Source organism: Bos javanicus, chromosome 1, assembly GCF_032452875.1.
Source record: "Bos javanicus breed banteng chromosome 1, ARS-OSU_banteng_1.0, whole genome shotgun sequence".
Classification (NCBI taxonomy): Eukaryota; Metazoa; Chordata; class Mammalia; order Artiodactyla; family Bovidae; genus Bos; species Bos javanicus.
In genome coordinates this window covers 150621388-150644230 of record NC_083868.1, presented here as the reverse complement: position 1 = coordinate 150644230, position 22843 = coordinate 150621388, and the positions used below count along the sequence as shown (strand labels likewise).

Genomic DNA, 22843 nt, shown 5'->3' with positions numbered 1-22843 from the left:
CCCTGGGTTGGGAAGATCCCCTAGAGAAGGGAAGGGCTACCCCCTCCAGTATTCTGGCCTGGAGAATACCATGGACTGTATAATCCATGGGGCCGCAAAGAGCTGAGTGACTTTCACTTTCACTTTTAGTTCCTACCGGGGTCTCAGGAGCTACCATCTAATTGGACAAGAGGCTGGGGGCATGGTTTTCAGGTCACATTTTCTTTGTGAGGACACATTTGTCCAGATCGCTGGTTTATTTGGGGTGGGTGCATGCAGTGTAGAGTGAACTCTGCAAGGCTCCCTTTGAGTTGCAGTTGTCAAAGGGGAATTTAGAATGTCATACATTTTAGCATCATTAACTGTGCTGAGTAGGCAGCCAGAATTTCAGTTATTCCATGATTCTTGTAAGAAAAAAATCTTTAGGAACTGAGGCCAATGCTATAGGAACTTTGCAAACCTTTACTTGTCTCAAGTTTAATTTTTGCTTTTTGTTGTTGCTGTTCAGTCGCTAAGGCACGTCTGACTCTTTGCGACTCCATGGACTGCAGCATACCAGGCTTCCCTGTCCTTCACCATCTCCTGAAGTTTTCTGAAATTCATGTCCCTTGAGTCGGTGATGCCATCCAACCATCTCATCCTCTGTTGTCCCCTTCTCCTCCCGCCTTCAGTCTTTCCCAGCATCAGGGTCTTTTCCAGTGAGTCAGCTCTTCATGTCAGGTGGCCAAGTTGGAGCTTCAGCTTCAGCATCCATCCTTTCAATGAATGTTCAGTGTTGATTTCCTTTAGGATTGATTGGTTGGATCTCCTTGCAGTCCAAAGGACTCTCAAGAGTCTTCTTCAGCAGCACATTGTTTGCTTTTAGGAACAAGTTCACCGTATGTATCCTTGCCATATTAACCCCAATATCTGCCTCCCTCAATATCCATGGAAGCAGGTGGACCATCCCAGCTAGGACAGAAGCACTGTTGATGAACTGACCTCTGCGGGACGAGGGAGGTACAGATCCCTGTAAAGCACAAATCTCATCCACACACAGGCTTTCCCTGACTCTCCGCCACAAACCTTTGCCCCAGAGCACTAATAAACCCTGATGTGGACAGAGAGGAATTTCACCTTTTCTCCCTTTCTGCACTCAGCTGCAGATCATTGGCTGATGGCCAGTGAGATCTTTGAAGATGGCAGGAAGCTGGAGGGAGGAAGACAAAGGTTCCAGTACCTCCCAGAGTGGGTGACAGGCCACGGCCTGACTGACCCCTGTTGAGTGTGCATGTGGCCCAGGGTCACGGATGACACATTGACACACACACACGGCAAGTGTACTTGATGCTTTGTTAACCAGGCTGAATCGACACGATGTGCCAGGAAAGCAAACTTTTTTTGGTATGCAGATTTCACTTGACATTGACCAGTTGATCCTGTGAGTCGCATATGTATTGCTTTTCCTGTCTTTTGAACCCTGAGGTGTAACTACTGAATAATTCTTGGAAGCCCCAATGTCAAGGTGCAAATTAGTGTATTTCTATCTGACCTCAGATCCAAACCCTTTGAAGCTGGCGATTTGATGAGAGCACATTGACAGTTACAAAACCCGTTCTCTGCGTGTCTGTTGCTGTTCCTCCTTATTTTCATGCCTCGGATCTCAACACACTTCCTCCTGAACTCCTTTCTCTCCTGCCCCTCCAACCACACAGACACACCTGCCCCCTCTGTACCTAACTTGCTAGTACTGATACAATACACTTGTCCTTTGAAAATGTGTGTTTCTGATATCACACTTTTGTGTCCAGCTGCTTTTGGGGAAATTATATCATGACTCGGGTTCAATCCCTGGGTGAGGAAGATCCCCTGGAGAAGGAATGGCAACCCACTCCAGTATCCTTGCCTGGGAAATCCCATGGACAGAGGAGCCTGGCTGGCTACAGTCCACAGGATCACAAAGAGTTGGACACAACTGAGCAGCTAAGCAACAACAGCATCATCTGCTGAAGATCTGGGGCCAGATGGGAGGAGAGAGGGTTGTTTGGGAACACAGAGCAAGAACTGCATTCAGTCCCTCCAGTGTACATGCCAGGTGTGTCCTTATTTCCTTGGACACACTTGCAGCACAGGAATTTTACAGTGACGTGTTATTGCTCATGAACTTGAACATGAACTTGATTCTGCTTTCATTTATTGAGTCTTTCTCTGAACTGTTAATACAAAGTGGGACCTCATCCACATAAGAACAAGGTCCTTAACTCGGTGACTTGAATCCCAGTATTAGATCCTGAGTCCCAGCAGCCCATCCAAATAGTCCTTGAATTAGTAGAGTAGGAGGATGTTCCCGCAAAGTCAAAATGATGGAGGTCATAACTCACCAAGTTAACCTGTCTCTTCTGGTGTACTGAAAGTTATCTTCACTGTTCAGGTCACTAACAAGTGGCTGCAGGAATAGTTAACAAGAATAACAAGCTCTAGAACCCACTTTGTAGGATTTATGGGTTTCTAGGGGCTGGAACATGTTGGGAAATTGGATTCTATTTTAGGGTAAGAGAGTGACATGATATGATTTGCATTTCCATGGAGAAAAGAAGAGTATCCCTCTCTCTCTTTCTTCTCCTTCTTTCCTTCCTTCCTTCTTTCTTTCCTTCCTTCCTTCTTCCCTCCTTCTTTTCTTCCCTTCCTCCCTCCATCCTCCAAGCAGTAGACAAACTCGGCACTACACAAAGCACCTGCACACTAAGAGTTCATGCAGTAGACATTCCCTGTGTGTGCATCACGTGAGGACACTTCTCCAGACTCTAAAAACATCACTGAAGAAAACACTCTGCCCTCAAGGAGCCTCTATGCCACCCGTGCCCCCAACCCCAGTGCTGAGGAATCTTCCCCTCTTTTTTCCCCAATGTTTTGTCCTTCTGTTAAAGTGATAACAGTCTGTCTAGAATAATAGACTTTGGGGAGAATTCACCTTTATATCCAGAGAAGGAAATGGCACCCCACTCCAGTACTCTTGCCTGGAAAATCCCATGGATGGAGGAGCCTGGTAGGCTGCAGTCCATGGGGTCGCTAAGAGTTGGACAAGACTGAGCAACTTCCCTTTCACTTTTCACTTTCATGCATTGGAGAAGGAAATGGCAACCCACTCCAGTGTTCTTGCCTGGAGAATCCCAGGGACGGGAGAGCCTGGTAGGCTGCCGTCTATGGGGTCGCACAGAGTCGGACACGACTGAAGCGGCTTAGCAGCAGCAGCAGCAGCATCTTTATATCATTGCCACCAGTGTGCACACTCTGGTTACTTTGCACATGGTCGGGGTCAAGTGCTTGTCATTCGAATCAGATACCTTTGCGAATCGGTTTTAAAATGAGACACCTACATATCATCCCTAGCAGGGATATTAAAGAGAGAGGATATTCCAAGTAAAAGAGACAGATTTAAAAATGAAAACCCTCTGGTCATTTAAAAAAAGAGAAAGATGTTTTTAGCATTAATTGGAGCTAGTGGTAAAGGATCTGCCTGCCAATTTAGGAGATGCAAGAGATGAAGGTATAATCCCTAGGTGAAGAAAATCCCCTGGAGGAGGGCATGGCAACCCACTCTAGTATTCTTGCCTGGAGAATCCCATGGGCAGAGGAGCCTGGTGGGCTACAGTGCGTGGGGTTGCAAAGAGTCAGACACGACTGAGAATCTGAGCACACAGCAAATAGCCTTAACTGGAGAGTGGCACGTGCCCATCCAGAGATGCATGGAGTGAACCAGAATGGACGTGTGGGGTATGAGCAGGGAGTCTGTGCCTGGGCCTTGCAGCCTCTCGGCCCCGGACCAGTTTCTCAAGAGGGCTCAGACCCAGGGCACAGCCAGCTAAGCAGTGCGCAGGTGGTCTGTAGCCTCTGAACGTTTCCTGCTGGTCTGGGGTCCCGCATGGACCCCCTCTTATTTTGCCAAAAGACAGATGGCTTTCAAGAAGGCTCAGCTGGAGTAAGAGGGGTGTAGGTAGTTTGTGTCTAGCAGGGGTTGGAGGAGTGGGCAGGCAACCTGCTTCTTTAGTAAATTCTGTCCAGTCTTAGGGAGTCTGGGGGCCAGCAATCAGCTGAGCAGTTGGTGTACAAATGGTGCCTGTCCACCTGACTCTTCGTGTTTTAAGTTCTTATGTTTCAAAGTGAACACATCACTTAGTGCTGTCTTGGGAGACTTCAGATTGCCTTTTATTTATTTTTTCTTAATGAGAACCCTCTGTTGTCAGCCTAAAGAGATGGCCAACAAACTTGGTTTTTTTTGTGGCACTTAGCCACTAAAAATATGTGCTTCATAGAACATCTTATCACCCTTAGACTGTGGGTTACTTAAGAGAAGACAGGCCACGTCCTACTCGTTTACATCCCTGAGCAGTAGTTCTCAATCTTGGGGTCTCAGGACCCCAACATCCCTAAAAATGCCTGAGGTCACTAAAAGTAGTGCTGAATATGGGTTATATCTGTTGATGTTTCCTGAATGAGAAATAAAAGTTGAGACATTCTTGGAACATTGATTTATGAATTCATTTAAAAATAATAATAAACCCCTTATAGGACCTTCCCAGGTGGCCCTAGTAATAAAGAATCCACCTGCCAATGCAGGAGACACAAGAGATGTGGGTTCGATCTCTGGGTTGGGAAGATCACTTAGAGGAGGGCATGGTAACCCACTCCAGTATTCTTGCCTTGGACAGAGTAGCCTGGTGGGTTACAGTCCATGGGGTCGCAAAAGAGTCAGACACCACTGAGCACAACACTGGTACTTAAAAATACTCTGAGTGTTGCTGTTGGTGGCTGGAGTGGAGTCACAGCTGGCAGCTGGGTTCTCGTATCTGCCTCTGCAGTCAGCCCGTTCTGCTCTCACACGTCCTGTGGCCTCTGGAAAACCTTACCGTACACGTTTCAGAAGATGAGTGGATAAGATGCAAATAACGTCCTTGTGTGTCATGGAAACTGAAGGGTCTTGGAACCCCAGGGGGTTCTTGGAACACACTTTGAGAACCACTGGCCTACAGTTCTTATTCTGGTACCTGACGTGGCACTAGGCAGTGAATTAAACAGACACACTTTCTTGGGATTCCCTGGAGGTCCAGTGGTTAGGATTCCATATTTTTACTGGCTGGAGCCCTGGGATTCAATCACTGGGTGGACAACACAGATCTTGGAATCCCCTTCCGCACCTACAGGTGAACGCATTCTCTGTCCTCTTAGGAGTTGAATTGTGTCCCTGTAAATTCATCTGTTGGAGTCCCAACCCCCAGAACATCAGTCTCTGATCCTACTGGGATCAGGTCTTTACAAAGGTCATCAAGTTAAGATGAGGACATCAGTTTGCTGACAAAGGTCCATAGAGTCAAAACTATGGTTTTTCTGGTAGTCATGTAAGCCCGTGAGAGTTGGACCATAAAGAAGGCTTAGTGCCAAAGAATTGGTATTTTCAAATGGTGCTGGAGAAGACTCTTGAGAGTCCATTGGACTGCAAGGAGATCAAACCAGTCAGTTCTAAAGAAAATCAGTCTTGAACATTCATTGGAAGGACTGATGCTGAAGTTGAAGCTCCAATACTTTGGCCACCTGATGGGAAGAGTCGACTCACTGGAAAAGACCCTGATGCTGAGAAAGATTGAAAGCGGGAGGAGAAGAGGGCAGCAGAGGATGCTATGGTTAGATAGTATCACCGACTCAATAGACAGGAATTTGAGCAAACTCTGGGAGATGGTGAGGGACAGGGAAGCCTGGTGTGCTGCAGTCCATGGGGTTGTAGAGTTGGACACGACTTAATAGCAACTGAGCAACAACATAAGGTGGAGCCTGAATCCCAAATGGCTGTGTTCTTTAAACAAGGGAACTCGGATGTAGACACAGACATGCATAGAGGGAAGACCTTCCTAGGGCCCTGGAAGATGACAGCTGTCTACAAGCCACGGAGAGGGGGCCTGGGGCAGCTCATGGTCCTCAGGAGGAACCAGCTATGCCCGTGCTTTGATTTTGGATTTCTGGCCTCTGGAACTATGAAAGAAGGAGCCTCTACTGGTTAAGCCCCCTGATCTGCGGTACTTGCTTTCTCAGCCCTAGGAAACCAATGGTGGTGGTTTAGTCACCTCAGTCGTGTCCGACTCTTGCAACCCAAGGGACTGTAGCCTGCCAGGCTCCTCCATCCATGGGAGTCTCTAGGCAAGCATACTGGAGTGGATTGCCATTTCCTTCTCCAGGGGATCTTCCCGACCCAGGAATCGAACCCAGGTCTCCCACGTTGCAGGCAGATTCTTTACCGACTGAGCTATGAGGAAACCAATACGCAGACTCTACACTGAATGTTGACACTGAATTCAGAGGTAGCCACAAGGCCCATGTTGACAATGTATAGACAGTTCAGCAGCAGAAGAGGACCCACGCTTTATGAACAAGGAAGTGCATTCTCCCAGCTAGAGCTCGGAGAATTAGGGTCCTCCACCCCCAAGCACAATACCCACTGCTTCTGAATGCCTCCTCCTTGAGGCCAAGCTTATCGTTGTGTTTAAAGAGGAAATGGCTGGTCATCTGCATCCTTGCTCCAGCCCTGAAACTTTCAGTCCTGCCTGAGGCAGGCAGCATGATGTTCTGGCCTGTCATCTGCCAGAGCTTCCAGAACCTGCGAGCCCCACACCGGCTGATTTGGGGGTGGGGATCACTTGGGTGCTGTGTTTCCTCTTGATTTCAGAGGTAGGTCTCCCCAAGGCTGCCCCTTAGAGCAGAGCCTCAGTGGCGTGTTCCCTGTGTGTGCAAAAGCCTTTCAACAGTGGTCATGCCCATCGACAGGCTCTCTGAATGAGAAGCACGTCTTCTGAATCCCTACAGTTTTCTGTGCACGATGACGAATAGGAGTTCCCATTGTCCTGGGGACAAAGGGTGGCTGTAACATCTTGTGAGGCGTGGCTTTTGGTGTCAGCTTGGTGTGTGTAATACATTCATGTAGGTCATGCTGAGCTTTGAAAGTGATCAAACTAAGCAGATAGAAAGTATTTTCCTTGCAGAGCCCTTCAGAGGTGGAAAATGTTGGTGTGTCTTGGGAAAGAAGACACTCCCTGGGCTTTGAGCCAAGACGTCTAGAGAGGTCCCCATCTCACTCCCAGTACCACCCAGGTCTGACCACGGCCCCCAGCCTCACGTGGCCCACCTCCTCACCCGGGGCTGGTACTTCCCGTCCCTCCTCTCCTGAGATAACACTTCCTCCCTGGCTGCTGCTGATCGCTGTGCCCCACCCTTAAACCCCGGTGCCCACCTCTGGCTTTGTTCTGCTATTGCCTCAGCCTCCTTTAAGTTCTTGGGCTGCCCAGGTGGCTTAGTGGTAAGGAATCTTCCTGCCAGTGCAGGAGACGGGGCTTAAATCTCTGGGTTTGGGAAGATCCCCTGGAGAAAAACAGGAATGGTAATCCACTCCAGTATTCTTGCTTGGAAAATCCCACTGACAGAGGGGTCTGGTGGGCTGTGGTCCATAGGGTGGCAAAGAGTCGCACATGACTTAGAAACTAAGCAACAACCTTGAACTTTGCTGAGGCCTAGCCTCCTCCATGCAGACCTTCCTGACCACTCTTAATTAAACACAGCAGTCTGCCCTCTCCTCCTAACCCAGCCCCACCTCTTCTTTCTTTGGGAGAACTTACCGCTTTCTCACCCAGTTCTCAGCACAAAGTGCCTGCCTTCCCCCGTGTGAATCTTGTTAAGTCAGGATCTGAGTCAGTCGCTCTGGGCTGGGGCCCGAGGTTCTGTGCATCTGACAAAGTCCCAGGGGATGCTGCGGCTGCTGCGGGTCCAAGGCTCAGACTTTGAAAAGCAGGTTCTAATTCACAGGTCTTTACAGACTTCAGTCTTAGTTTTGAAATTACTTTTTAGAGTGTCCCTCTGCTTACACATAGTGGTCAGTGCAAGTCTACCAGACTGGGAGACAGGAAGGCAAGTCATCTTTTGTACTATGTCAGTTCCCCTTATGGGCTTCCCAGATGGCTTAGTGGTAAAGAATCTGCCTGCCAATGCAGGAGATACGGGTTCGATCCCTGGGTTGTGAAGATCCCCTGGAGGAGGAAATGGCATCCCACTTCAGTTTCTTGTCTGGAGAATCCCATGGACAGAGGAGCCTGGCGGGCTACAGTCCACAGAGTCACAAAGAATCAGGACACAACTTAGCGACTAAATAGCAACAACAAGTTGCCTTTTTAGATAGACTTGGCTCAATGCGACCCCACCCCCGCAAGGCTCCTTATGCAAATTAAATGGGTGGGTGGCTTAGGGAACTCCACCCTCTTGGAAAGGAGTTATCTCTACACAGACCTCTCTTTGTGCCCGTATGGTATGCACAACAGGGCACACAATTCTTAGCCCTGGAAACTTCCTTTCTTTCCTGGAAAATGTGGGAAGACATAGACATCCCTGACTCTGCTTCTTCCATGGGGATTCAGCGTAATAAGAGTCCCAAGTAAGGAGGCAATCTAAAAAGCAACACTGAGATCCTTGGATAGACATTCTGAAGATTTTTAGGCCACTAAACTGTTCTGCAGGATAGAGTGATTTTGGTAAGAATGGCTCTACAGATTTTTAAAGAGACGGGTTTAAAGAAGGGCTCAAGAGAGCCTCGTTGGGTATGATCGAGTATGCATGGTTTGAAATCATTGGACAAGTTCACAATAAATAATTCAAACGCGTTAGGTATTGAGATCAACACTCTCAGAGTCGTAAAAATCAAGTTTTGCTGGCAACTGGCTTGTTGGTGCATGAACAGTGTTCCATTGACGGGTCCTCCCTGTTGCCGTGAGCTAGATCACCGGCGGCGAATGAGCTCAGCGTGGAGCAGGAACAAAGGTCATGATACCCTGGCTCCTTGGTCTCCTTCCTGTGCAGATTTATGTGCTGGAAAATCTGGTGCAAAGCACAGGCTTGGCCTCTCGGCCCTGGGGATGGCAGGAGGCGTCATCACTCCCAGGGCCTAAGCGAGAGCTTGGCCGTGACGGGCCTTCACCGTGGGGGGCCCTTGGCTGTTTCCACAATGGGAGCTGGCGCCTATGAAAAAGAAAATGAGTTTGTGTTTATGTCTGCTCTATCCGTTGTGCTGTGCGGCCCTTGACAATAGTTAATTGGGAATGAGCATGGAAAGGAAAGGGAGGAATTCCTTGGAACACCTCGGGAAAAGTGGGGCTTCCTACCTAGGCCCCCTGTCTGCAAGCCCCCTGCCCTACCCCGCCTCGTGAGAGCCTCAGTCTCTGTAAGACTTTCTGTTAGCAGAGCCGTATTTTACCATTACCCGTGTGTGATGTATTTTATGGAGAACGCCAGAGTTCCCGTCCAGGAGCTTAGGTCCTAACTGCGCTTGAAGACTTGAAATGAGCTCTCAGAGTCTGGACTACTTTCCCACGAGCACAGAAGAAGTTATCCCATTGTTGTTTGGTCATTCAGTCGTGTCTGACTCTTTGCAACCCCATGGACTGCAGCACGCCAGGCTTCCCTGTCCTTCACTAGCTCCCAGAATTTGCTCAGATTCATGTCCCCTGAGTCAGTGATGCTATCTAACTGTCTCATCCTTTGTTGTCCCCTTCTCCTCCTGCCTTCAGTCTTTCCCAACATCAAGGTCTTCTCCAGTGAGTCGGCTCTGCACATCAGGTGGCCTGTGTGTTGGAGCTTCAGCATCAGTTCTTCCAATGAACAGTCAGAGGACTTGGCAAATTAAAACCCAGGGCAGCCTGGGAAGCGCCCACAGTTCTCTTTGAACTTGAACTTGCAGGAGCGTCTGGCAGCTCCCCAGAGGATGGATTTCCCCCCACCCCCACCCCCAGGCATATATCTGCTCAAAGATGGAGAAATTGGGGCCTGTAGTTGGGCCCTGGCAGGAAGAGAACGTCAGTAGTTAAATACAATAGATTTCATTTTAGAGTGTAGAGGGACCTCAGGAAACATCAGGACACCAGATCCTAGTTGAACAGATGAGGAGGCCGTGGCCCCAGGGCACGCGGCTGCTTCTCACACTAGTCACTCTGTGTTCCTGCCGCTCCTTTTAAATTCCCATGTGTCCATCCGGACACTTGCAGAGTGCATCTGGAGTGATGCAACCATTGGGGGAATGGCATCCCTTATAAAGATTAAGGGTGTTACGTGCCCCCCTTTAATGGGAAATTTGGGGTTGGAATTTTGCAGGGGTGGGGTAGGTACCTGATGGAAAGGTGCTGAAGCGCTGACAGGTGTGTGTGTATGTGTGTGTGTGTGTGTGTGTGCGTGTGTGTGTGTGCGTGTGTGTAGGCCAGGACATCTGCGGCCCCTCACGCTTGCCAGCATTTCCCGTTGTGCCAGAATTTTCTCATGAATAAAATTCTTGGAATTTTCTCGAAAACAATGAATCCATGTGTCAGAGATTCATGGATGAGACACATTCCAGATGTGCGGCGTGCTGTGTTTTTAGCGTCTGGGTGTGTGTTTGGAAAAAGCCAAGCCTAGAGCTGCCTGTTTTCATGGAGCTTCTGGGGAGGAGAGGATGAGATGCCTCCTTTGGGACTCAGAGAAGGGCTGCTCCAACGGAGGAGAGCTGCAGACAGCTCTGTCACCCCTGTGGGCATGGGGTGCCCTTCTCAGGGGCCACTGTGCCTCTTAGAACCCTAATTGCTTGCAGCCTCACGTGTGTGAGAGCGGCTTCAGAAACCAGAAGGGTAGAAGAGTCCCGTGAGCCTCTTGGCAAGACTGCCGCAGAATCACTTCCTTGTCCCATTGTGTTAGGAACCCCATGAGGTTTCAGGGAAAGTTAAGATGAGGAGCATCATGAATCCCACATCCTGGAAGAGAAGAGTTTTGCAGAGAAATTTGAGGACTTCCCTGGTGGCTCAGACGGTAAAGCATCTGCCTACGATGCAGGAGACCTGGGTTCAATCCCTGGGTCGGAAAGATAACCCTGGAGAAGGAAATGGCAACCCACTCTAGTACTCTTGCTTGGAAAATCCCATGGACGGAGGATCCTGGTAGGCTATGGTCCATGGGGTCGCAAAGAGTCCGACACAACTGAGCCACTTCACTTTCACTTTGAGGAACATTAGCTGGGCTTCCCTGGTGGCTTAGACAGTAAAGAGTCTGCCTCCAATGCAGGAGACCCAACTTCAGTCCCTGGGTGGGGAAGATCCCCTGGAGGAGGGCATGGCAACCCACTCCAGTATTCTTGCCTGGAAAACCCCACGGACAGAGAAGCCTGGCAGGCTACAGTCCATGGGATCGCAAAAGAGTCAGACATGACTGAAGTGATTTAGCAAGCAAGCACACGCAGTTCTAGGGAAATTAATGGGAATTATGAGAACGTGGTGTATTACTGATTCACTCATCTGTTCATCCCTACATCCACTCCTTGTACAGAGAACTACAGCAGTGTGCCAGAGAATGTCCCAGTTGTTGCATGCATGCTTGCCAAGTCAGCTTTTTGCAACCCCATGAACTGTAGCCCCTTCGGGCTCCTCCGTCTGTGGGATTTTCCAGGCAAGAATCCTGGAGTGGATTGCCATTTCCTCCTCCAGGGGATCTTCCTGACCCAGGGGTTGAACCCACGTCTCCCATGTCTCCTGCAGTGGCAGGCAGGTTTTGTTTTTGTTTTTAACCACTGGCGCCACCTGGGAAGCCCCAGCCAGTTGTTGAGGCTACAGTTGCCAACAGGAAATCTGGATTCCACGCAAAACTTAGAGTTAATCGACATTCAACAAACTAATGTAGAATTGCAACCGAAAACCCACATAAGAACTGGACCAAGGACTATAAAGGCTAAATCACATGAGACTGAGTGCTCTTGACCATAAGACATGTCAGCTCATCCTTCTCCCCATCTTAGATAACGATACCTGACTTTTAAAGTTGGTCCATGACAGAGAAAGAGTGACTTAATGGCATGCAAGAGATGATGCACTTTTCCTGGTTCCTGATGAATATGACTTGAGACGGATATTCCAAACTCTTGTCTTGAATGACATGAAGAATTTGGGTCAGTCACATCAACTTTTTTTGGATCATAGTTGGGATGCAGTACTAAGGTTTATAAAACTTGTCCCGTACGCTAACTCACCTGGCCCTCTGGGAGCCCTGGTTGGGAGCGGGATCACTGTTATCAACATCAGCTTTATAGTTGGAGAAATTGAGACTCACACAAGGATAAGGCGTTGCTTCAGTCGGGCCCAGTTCTTTGTGACACTGTGCACTGTGTAGCCCGCCAGGCTCCTCCGTCCTTGGGATTCTCCAGGCAGGAATACCAGAGTGGGTTGCTATTTCCTCCTCCAGGGGATCTTCCCCACCCAGGGATCAAACCTGGTTCTCTTATGACGCCTGCATTGGCAGCTGGGGTCTTTACCATTAGTGCCACCCAAGAAGCGCAAAGGATGAGGCAGTAGGACTTACAGGTGAATATGCAGTATCCAGGTTTACCTGGGGACGATGTTATAAAATGGATTCTGCTTCAGGAGGGCTGGGGACAACGCAGCCTCCGGATCTGCAGTGATCCCACAGCAGCTCACTGTGGGACTAAACTTGGAGCAGGACAGGGTTGAGGAAGTTTCCGGGGTGACCCAGGGATCAAGGGAGCCTTCGGCTCTTAGCATCGCCAGCTCCCTGCCACCATGCTGCCTCCAACATTCTGGAGCACCTCCGTCATGCAGCCTAAATGTGGTGGTCGAAAGTGAAATGCAGACCATCTTTTCATCCCAAGTGAATTATTTCAAATCAGAGGAAAGTAAGATGCAGGCTTTTGATGAATGTTCTCTGAGTGTCATGTGATGACAATGCTTAGAGAAACAAGCACACGTATGCAAAGTCAGGAGTGGAATCCACTCCACACAGAACCAAGAGGGCGCGGAAGGCCCCGAAAGGGTCCGGAGCACATTCTTTGCTCTCATTCTGATGCAGACCCCACAAACAGGATGTTTCCACACATGTTTTTACACTTTTTGTTCATCTCTAAAGAAGGAAAGAAGCCTATGGGGTAAAAAAATGTGTTTCTTTGTAGGAGAACAAAGGAGCCGTTAACATCACTTAAACACACTGTTGCCTTTGTTTTTTAAAAACCCAATTTACCGGGGCCTGATGGATATACTAAAAGCTGCAAGGTATTCAATGGTTACAACTTACTGCGTTTGGAGATAAGCAGCCATAAACATATCCATCACTTCCCAAAGAAAGTTTCCTCCTTCCCTCTTATTTATTTTTATGTTTTGTGATAAGAACACTTAGCATAAGATCTCCCCTCTGAGCCAAGTTTGTGCCTGGAGGACACATGGTTTGTTAACCGTGGCGTGCTGCTGTGCGGTAGAAGCCTGGACTGTTACTGCCCCTGCACACCTGTGCCCTCGTGCCCTCGGATGGCCAGGCCAAGTATGCCCACCTCATCCTCCTTTCTCCATTGTCTCACACAGCATCTGCACAGAAGTGAGAAAGTAAACAGGAGAGTTGTTTTAAAGTTATGTTTGTGGGGTTTTGAATATTTGGAGGTTCATTTAAATCTAGTTCTCATTAGGTGGACCCAAACTCTTCTCTGTTGACATTTTTCTCCACTGTGCCAGTCTTCTAGGGTTTCAGCTGCCCCATTGACTGCTTGTCTTCTTGCTTTGCTAATGCTAGTCTTCATTTTCTAGTAAGTCTTCCTGATTTCCTATGTGGTCTAGCGCCATAGACTCTCTTGTTTAAGCCTACGTAGATTTCAGTCATCAACCCTGCAAGTCATGTGCTCCAGGATCACATGACTGAGGATGTAGTGCCAAAGGCAGTTCCTTTCCAAACTCCTAGTCCCTGACTGCACAGTCAGTCTCACAAGTGTATATTCCCTTCTGTTGATGTGAAAAAAGGTTTCAGACTACAGATCTATCATGGGGTTTTCGTAGAATTTCATGACTTAGTTCTATGATTAATAGAAGTATCAAAAGACATGTTATGTTATGAAGCTATTTGATCGCTAGGAACACACAAACAGACACAAACACACACACACGATCCTGCCCTGAAAATGCCTGTATCTTAATAAAGGCAGCAGTTGGAGAATATGTGAGCAAAGAGAATCCCCAGGGCTGGCGAGGCAGCTCACAGCTGAGGAGAAAGCTGGTAAGTTTAGAGCAGGGAAATTCATCAGAAGGTCATGGGGAGACTAGTTTCCAGTTCTTTTCTAAAGGGCTTTGCTTAGGGGAGAGAAAATACCTTTGAGTTTGAGAAAGAAACAAATCAAGGTTAAAGGGGAGAAATCTGGTTCTTTATCCTTTAGGCAACAGTTGCCCCAAAGGGATACCCCAATAAGGACGGTGGCCAGGTTCTCTACAGTGCTCGATGAGCAAAGATAGTAAGGATGAGAGACAGATGGGTGTGTGTGTGTGTGTTAGATGCATGTGTATGGAAATACATATGCGTGTGTGTGCATTAACATACATGTGTGAATGAACATGTGTGCATGTTTGTGTGAATGTGCATGCATGTGTGCACCTACGTTACGTGAGTCTATGTTGTATATTTATGTATTTTTGTGTGTACATGTATGTATATGAATATGCATGTGTGTAAGTATGAATATATTGCATTGGGCAAAAAAGTTTGTTCAGTTAGTGGATAAAGTGTTCGACAAAGTTCTTCAAAGAAAATGAAAAATATCTTATTTTGACTTAAAACCAAACAAACTTTTTGGCCCGCCCAATATTTATGTGTATGTGGATGGATATGGAAGTGCATGTGTGTGTGTATGAACATGTGTATGTATGAATGTCTATGTGTATGCATATGAATATGGAGGTATGGATGTGTATGTGTGTGGATATATGTGTGTATGAATATGCACAGTGTGAATGCATGTATGTGTATTGTGTATACAAATATATTTGTCTGCATGTATCTCCACACATAATATGGAGGTATGGATATGTACGTGCGTGGATATATGTGTGTATGAATATGCACAGTGTGAATTCATGTATCTGAATGTGTGTGTATAAATATATTTGCCTGCACGTATCTCCTCACAGTCCTGGGTCTCATTCTTCTAGCGCCAGGCTGGTATTGCAGTTGTAAATGTGTTTGATACGAAGCGATACCACATTGGAGAAATAAGCTCTTAAATGGACCTCATTTGCTTACATACATCTTTCCTTTGAGGTTTATCCAAGATTTTTTATATTTGGGGGGGGATTAAAATAGCAATGTGTTAAATGAGAAAAACGTGAGATCAAAGCTAGACGCTGCCTTCAATATATGATTTTAATGTTTCCTCTGTTGAAGAATTAAGGAAAGAAAATAATATCAAGAAGGGGTAAAATGATTCCCACGCATACTGACGAGACAACTTCAACTCACAGTGTTTGGCTTTTTTGTCGTAGTTAAAAGTGTTGTAGTTAAAAGGCACTGGTCAGATGAGGTTTCTTGTCTCATGAGATGTTGGCAATATATGAATGCAAAGCTGCTCGTGCTGAGAATAAAATGACTGAAGGCCTGGCCTGTTGTTGGGCAAATGGAGTGGCAGTCTTTCCTAGATGCCTTGTCTATTTTATTTGTGTTGCTTTTTTCTCCTCTAAATGAGATAAGAGTAGCATCTACTGCATGCACTCTGCCTTGAAGAGAAGTTATGAACAGCTGGGCTTGAGACAACCCAATAAATCATCTTCCAGTATTGCTAGGTCTGCCTCCATGTGGCTCTCGCTGGAGCATATCGATAAATGTTCCTACCTGCCCACTTCTTCCTGTGCCATATGGATTGCATCCACCTGCAGTGAACACATCACTGATGGCCATTAGTGTGGGCCTGAATTATCTGATTAACCAGTGAAAAGAACAGGTTTGTTGATCAAACTATTGTTGTTCAGTCACTCAGTCACGTCCGACTCTTTGCAACCCCATGGACTGCAGCACACCAGGCTTCCTTGTCCATCATCATCTCTGAGAGCTTACTCAACCTCAGGTCCATTGAGTCAGGGATGCCATCCAACCATCTCATCCTCTGTCGTCCCCTTCTCCTCCTGCCCTCAATCTTTCCCAACATCAGGGTCTTTTCCAGTGAGTCAGCTCTTTGCATCAGGTGGCCAAAGTATTGGAGTTTCAGCTTCAGCATTGGAAGGATTTCCAATGAATATTCAGGGTTGATTTCCTTTAGGAAAACTAGTAAGAAAAGCTGATTAAGTGCACCTGGGACCCATTGCTGCATAACTTTTAAGACCATAGGAGAGCTTATTGTACTGAATACTTAGAAGATTCCTTCCTAGTCTCCAGCCAACTTATCTACTTGCTCTCCTGACCCCTTACTTCCATCCTCAGTGCTGGGACTCTGGGCGTGTATCCCCTTACCCTTCTCCCGGCCCTCCTCCCCACCAGCATGTCTCTTTCTGGGTGGTTCTATCTCTTGTCTGCACTGTCAGGGCTGCTCTTTGCTCAGCTGTGATGAGGCCCTGGGGAAACACTGTGCTTCTGGCCAGTCTCTTCTTTCTGCTTGCCACATCCAGAGCGGTGAGTGTCCATCCATGGACCCCGCTGCTGCCTCATCCTCATCCTGACGTCACTCTTCTTCCCAGCCCCTCCCAGTTCTCATCTGTGGGCAGGAAGGCTTCCTGACCTCACCGTGCTATCATCAGGACTGAATGACCAGCGTCATCTCCTTCTTCACGCTTGCGTGTTCAGTCCTGTCTGACTTTGCAGCCCCACGGACTGTAGCCCAGGTAGCCTCTTGGTCCATGGGATTCTCCAGACAAAAATACTGGAGTGGGTTGCTATTTCCTCCTCCAGGGGTTCTTCCCCACCCAGGGATCAAACCCATGTCTCTTGTGGCAAATGCATTGGCAGGCAGATTCTTTTACCACTTGAGCCACATGGGAAGTCTTGGCATGGGATACAAAGTTGAGCACCTAACTGACTCTTTGCAAACCCATGGACTGCAGCCTGCCAGGCTCCTCTGTTCATGGAATTCTCCAGGCCAGAATACTGGAGTGGGTGGCCATTCCCTCCTCCAGGGTCTCTTCCCAACCCAGGGATTGAACCCATGTCTCCCTTATTGCAGATAGATTCTTTACCATCTGAGCCACTAGGGATGACCATAGTTCATAAAATGTAAGATGTCATTGATGATAAAATGAATCATAATTTTTCCAGCCATAAAAGGAGAAGAAATGCTGTCAATAACCCATGACATGCCATCAATGGTGAGAGGCATCCAGATTTCAGAGCTGGTAAAATGTGGAATATGGCATATCCTAAAGAAAAAAAAAAACAGTGAAATAGAATTTAAAGGGATGCTCAAATGAGCTGCTTACCAGTGTAAACTGGTTTATTAAGTGATGGATCAGCTGTTTCTGAGTCAAGAGAAGGTACTGATGTCGTAAAGGTGTTGGCTAAAATATGTCGTTTTCATAGCAATGGAAGCAGTTACGTGATGTACCAGATTCTGGTTGGTTATGCGTGGGAGAAAAGGCGAACTGTGGAGTTTGGATGGCCTTGGCTTCCTAAAGTGGAAGTTGTATTGTGATAGCAAGGGCTTCTATAAGAATTTTTTTTTCTGAAGTGTGACCATAATCTTAACATGCTTATTCCACTTGGTTTTCCATTTGTTTTTCATAAATTTGAGGCACGTAAGACTTGAGGAATCTGAGGGTTGCCTTGGGAATCCTGTCTTTTGGACATCTAGTTCTGGCCATTTTCTGGGTTTTTGAAAACCATGTAAGGACCATTTCCCTCTGTATGGTCTCCTGGCTCCAGCTGTGAAAGAGAGCCGATCATTCTTTAAGACTTTGTTAGTTTCAACACTTTACCACACCCAGATTTTCATGAAAATTTAAGTATGTTGTGTTCTGTGTATTGACATTTCAGTGTTTTTATGAACCATGGGGATCAAAAGTTAGAAGCCAAATTGAGTCCAGACCCTTATTTTACAATTCTTCTGCTGGAACCATAGGAGCCTCTCAAAATATTCATCTGTTACAGAAAAAAATTCATGTGCTACAGGACCTCTGAAATCTTTTGCTGGAAATGTCAGTATGCTTAAATGTGCATTCAACTCTTTTTTTTAATATAAGCATTGTGGGTCCTTTGTTGTACCCAAATCTAGTTACCTAAAAACAGAATAATATTTTAGTCTTATGTTTGAAATATAATCTAGTTGAGTTCTCTTCACTTTCTGGAACTATTGGTCAACTGCTATGACCAAAGTCCAAAGGAATGGCCCTCATATGTTGTTGGTGTATTCAGCATTTAAATAATAATAAACACTATGTACTAACACAGCGGTCCCATTTCTTTGGGGGGCCATTTGCTTAGAATTTATGCTTTTCTCCTAAGTTCATAAAAACGGCATTGGTCGCCTGCCACCGGCCACATCAGAATATTCCAGCTTTCTGAAGCTACAGAAAAACACCCCTACACACCAGCACACACCAATCTAAAGTTCACGTCTTTTTATAGTAACATAGAGGCAGGCATATTAAATTATTATGCCACGTTTCTGCCAGGTTTGGACTTCTTTTTTTTTTTCTTTTAATTCTCTGTTATAAAGCAACCAAAACAGTTCCCGAGTCCCCGAGGCTGGCCGAAGGTTCTGAGGGAATAAGCCATACATGTTAACTAAGGCATCTGCCCACACCTTTGGCAGGTAGGCAGGTAGGTGGGTGAGATGGCTGTGGATGAGGAGGGAAGCCAGGTGTCAGGGGAGCACGGAGAGCACCCGTCGAGGCCAAGAACAGTCAGTTGCAGAGCTGGAGACAAGGGCCTCATGTGGTCCCGGTTACCAGGCCCTGTGCAGCGGTCCATTCTGGTTTTAATCCCACTGGGCTCGCTTGTTTCCCAGCTTTGAAGTCCCAGGGCCGCTGGGGTGGGAGAATCCTATGCCTCAGCCTTTGTCATTCATCCTGGGACCAAAGGGATGATGAAACCTGCAGGCAGTAGGCAAAGTCACGTGAGTGAACAAAGGCATGCTGTTGGTGTATGGCCTTCCTTTTCTTCTAAAGAACAGCCGTCAGCTTTAGGGAGCCTCCTCGTTTGAAGCAGGTCTCTGAAAGCCACCCTTAGTTTCTTTCTACCCCTTCATTGTTCTGATGTGCTGAGTTGGTGTGTGTGTGTGTGAGTGTGTGTGTATCTGATTCCATTTATTATTTATTTTTTCCTCACTTGTACTAAGTCCTAGATGTTTGGCTGCTTTGGCTTACTTAGCATCCCTCCTGGGCACGCTCTCTTGTCTTTCCAGAATACGGACCACATGTCACCCCTTTTGAAATGAAACGTTTTATCCTAAAGCTGTCTCATTTTTAGACGACTTCTCCTCTAGCGAAGAAAAGCAACTTTTGCTCTTCCGAAGGCTATGGCCGTCCTCATGAAGGATTCATGCAGAGGAGAGTTTTTCAGATATGCAGGAAAGCTGTGTGCCCCCCGTATCTCTAGCTTTTATCAATTTCTTCCCCTAAATCGATCTCCGTTAACTTTGATTTCTTTCTTTAGAAGACCATGTGGTGAAATAATGCTATGCCAGATGTGAGGATAGGTTCCTCCCGCCCCAAACACACACTGAAGCGTTGTTTCAGTTCTCGTAAGCTGGTCCAGTGTCTAAATCCTATACTGCGTTTACATCTTTGGTCATTGGGTGCGTTTGCCAGAATATCCTGCTTTATCTAGGGGATACACTCCTATTTTCACATCGTTACTCTTTGTGCTGTGAAAGCCTTCTTCTTACTCATTTATGATGTGAAGTCTGTCCCTCGCATTTAGCCCATTTCTGCCAGTTTATTCGTGTTTCTCTTAAGCCAGTGAGCCAATGCTAACATTACATAGTATGTTATTCCCCTCCGAGGCTTGGTGGGGTCTGCAGGACCAGGCAGGAGAGCCTTGTTTTCTTTGTCCTGAGTGTGTAAAAAGCATTCTCTCCAGTGCTGCTATGGGAAGGCAGACCCTGTTTTGCAAACTTTATTGAAGAAGCTCTAATTTTGCCTTTGTGGATTAGCAGGACTGCACTAAGTCCGTGGTGCCGATTTGATTTTTAACCCAGCATCTGTGAGTTGAGACTCCTTACATCCGCTCGCTCCGTTTGTGATCTGTCCAGGGAGCCCCTAGATTCAGGTTCCCCCCTCAACCTCCCGCCCCACTCCCCATCTGCCACGCCCGTTTCTCAGATTGGTGCTGTTTGCTTATGTGTTTGCTTTTGCTGGGTGGTCAAGATGCCTGCTTTGTGTTCTTTTTGTCTTTCCTGTGCCTGCTTCGGGCTCTACGGTTGGCCCAGCACACGGTTTTGTAGAGTTCGTGTTACTGTTTAAATCCTCAGCTCACTGTTTCCCCAAACATCACAGGGCTCTGGTTCTAAGGGCTTTTAGCCATGTCAGTGGGGAGCGGGGGCTGTTACCTCCGCACAGTACCCCGAGTGGCTACCACTCAGATCCAGAGCATTGAGTTTGTTCTTGTGATTCTCCCCACTCACTGATTCATAGCACACTGTGCCCCGCTGGCTGTGAAGTTCATGCACTTGAAGAGTGATGAAGTTGCTCCCTGGGTAGGTGGGGGGAGGTATAATGGGAGGGGGTACACACTGGATTGGGGGGTGCTTTGTGAAAATGCGTGTGCTCCCTAAAGATTCAGATACTTCTTTGTATCTGTAGGGAGGGAGGTTTTCTTTTAGAAAGGCTGCTTTGAAGAGCTTTATTATTAATATTAACAACTGGGGTGAAGAAGAGCATCCTGACTTAAGTATCAATTCAAACAAGAACGGAGTGCTAACGCAGACCCACATCCCAAACTGAGAAATGTTTAAGAAGAACGTCCTAGGCTCTGGGGGCAGGAGGGAGCTGATGATAAAACACTCATTGGAGTCCTCATGAATTCCCTGTTTGATCTTGGGTTGCTCACTTCCAGGTGAGATCTAGACCTTTCCGGATCTCAGATTCTCTCCTCTGGGGGATGGGAAGTCCAGACCAGAAGGTTGCCATAGTTTTCCATTTTTAAAAAAATGTGTGATGCAAACAGCATTTGCTTCTCCGAAGCTAATAGCAGTACCAAGGGTGTTTAAGAAATGAAATAAACGTGAATTCCCATACGGACTTTTTTTTTTTTTTTAACTATAGAAAGCAGAATTGGATTGTGTTGTATTCTGTGTAGCTGCTGCATGAGGTATCATTCAAGCAGCTGAGAGTTCCCAGTCATGTTTGGCTTTGTGGATTTGGCTGTAGAATGTCAGCCTGGCCATAGGCTAACCACTTGTTTGACTTAAAGCCTCAGAAGAATGGTTCAACAATGGCACATTGCTGTTTCTTTTCAACAAATCATGCAAAATGAGCAGAGATAGGAATAGAAATCAAGGGTGAAAAAGAGCTATTCACTGGTATAGGTATTTTAAACATCCTAGAGGCCTCTGGTTAATTCACAGCATTTTTTTTTTTTTTTGGTTCATTTATCATCCAGATGTTCGCCATCATGGAAGCACCACTTGAAACTCTATCTCAGCTAATAACTTAGAAATGGAAAAATTTGTATCTTTGTCTGTCTGTCCTTTGGTGCCCCATTTCCCCCACACTCTTCTTCTAAGTAGCTCTTCTTTAAAATCTCCTGGGAATGTGGCAGTTTTGCCAGATGCTTAGGTGTTAGTGGGCACATGTCTGCTTTTTAATCTTCGTGACCATGCTGTACCCTGTCTGGTTGAATTATAGATTGCATTTGTCAAATAATGACACATGCAATTGGATGTCTTCTAAGACCTTTGAAATTCAACTTCCTTGAGTCGAGATTAAAGTGGGTATTATCTGCACGGCTGCAGTCAGGCCTGGGATGTTTGGGGACCTGCAGGAAAGTTTTTCTGGGTCTGCCAGTTCCAACTTTTACCTTCTTTGGGAAAGAAAGCCAGCTCCTTTTTTCTTCTGAAAGGTAGAAACAGACACCAGAAAAGGTACCTAAACAGTGGGGTCCCAGTTAGAGATGACTCTGACGTTAGCGACTTTCTGCAGCACGGCTGTTCCTTGGCATGTCCTGAAGGTGTGTCTCTCTGGGCGTTTAGGAAGCGTTATCAGTCGTGAGCGAGGACCAGTCACTGTTTGAGTGCGCCTACGGCACGCCGCACCTGCCCAAGACGGACATGACCGCGTCCTCCTCCGGCGACTATGGACAGACATCCAAGATGAGCCCGCGCGTCCCTCAGCAGGACTGGCTGTCTCAACCCCCAGCCAGGGTCACCATCAAGATGGAATGTAACCCTAACCAGGTGAACGGCTCAAGGTAAGGAGACCGCGGGCTCGGATCCTCCCGGTTGCCTGGGTCCCCGTCCCCTGAAAAGGCCGAGTGAAAATGGTTGGCATTGCCCCCAAGACATTGCACAGGAACCCTGGGCGAGGCTGCGAAAATGTGTTCGCCAGTGGTTTGCGCGGAGGATAGAGGTTGTGAAAAACCGGTAGTCTATTTACCGAGAACTCGCTTTGAAGAGGAGATGTGCAGTTCTAATTTCCCAGGCATGAGGGCGGCGTGGGAAGGGGGGCCTTGCCCACATATGGCAGAACTCATCTCGGAGGGTTTTCTTGCCTGGAAAGTAAAACTGTCTTCAGTTTAAACGGTGGGAGAGTGTCAGCCCGTGGGCCGGCGGCACCGCGCACGTACGCCCCACGTGATGCTGCGGATGGATCCGCTGCCTGTGTCCGCCTGCCCCTCCCCCGTCACCGTCTCTGAATGCGTGCTTTTCCCTCTCCTCTTTACTTACACTGAAAACCAAGCACCAGCGTCACTCCTAAGTGTTAACTCTTCTGAGTGTGTCATGCCGCTGTCACCTAAATGCAGCGAATTAGCGAACGTGTTATCCCGGGCACTTAAAAGCATTTCATCAGACGCCGTTTTGAAAAGTAAAACTGATTTCAGTTATGATATAATGGGTGCATGCATGCTAAATCGCTTCAGCCGTGTCCAACTCTGCAACCCT

At 47.2% G+C, this 22843-nt stretch overlaps 1 protein-coding gene across 7 annotated transcripts in view; it reads left to right on the top strand.

The window, feature by feature from the left end:
- Positions 1–22843, top strand: part of ERG (ETS transcription factor ERG) — a 316294-nt gene that overhangs the window by 219657 nt on the left and 73794 nt on the right. For 6 of the 7 annotated variants that reach the window (XM_061424857.1, XM_061424862.1, XM_061424853.1 and 3 more), the window contains one exon: positions 21935–22152. The exons of the other annotated variant lie outside the window; for it this stretch is intronic. In XM_061424857.1, the coding sequence (XP_061280841.1) occupies positions 21935–22152 (218 nt within the window). The remainder of the gene's footprint in view (positions 1–21934; positions 22153–22843) is intronic. 7 annotated transcript variants of the gene reach the window in all.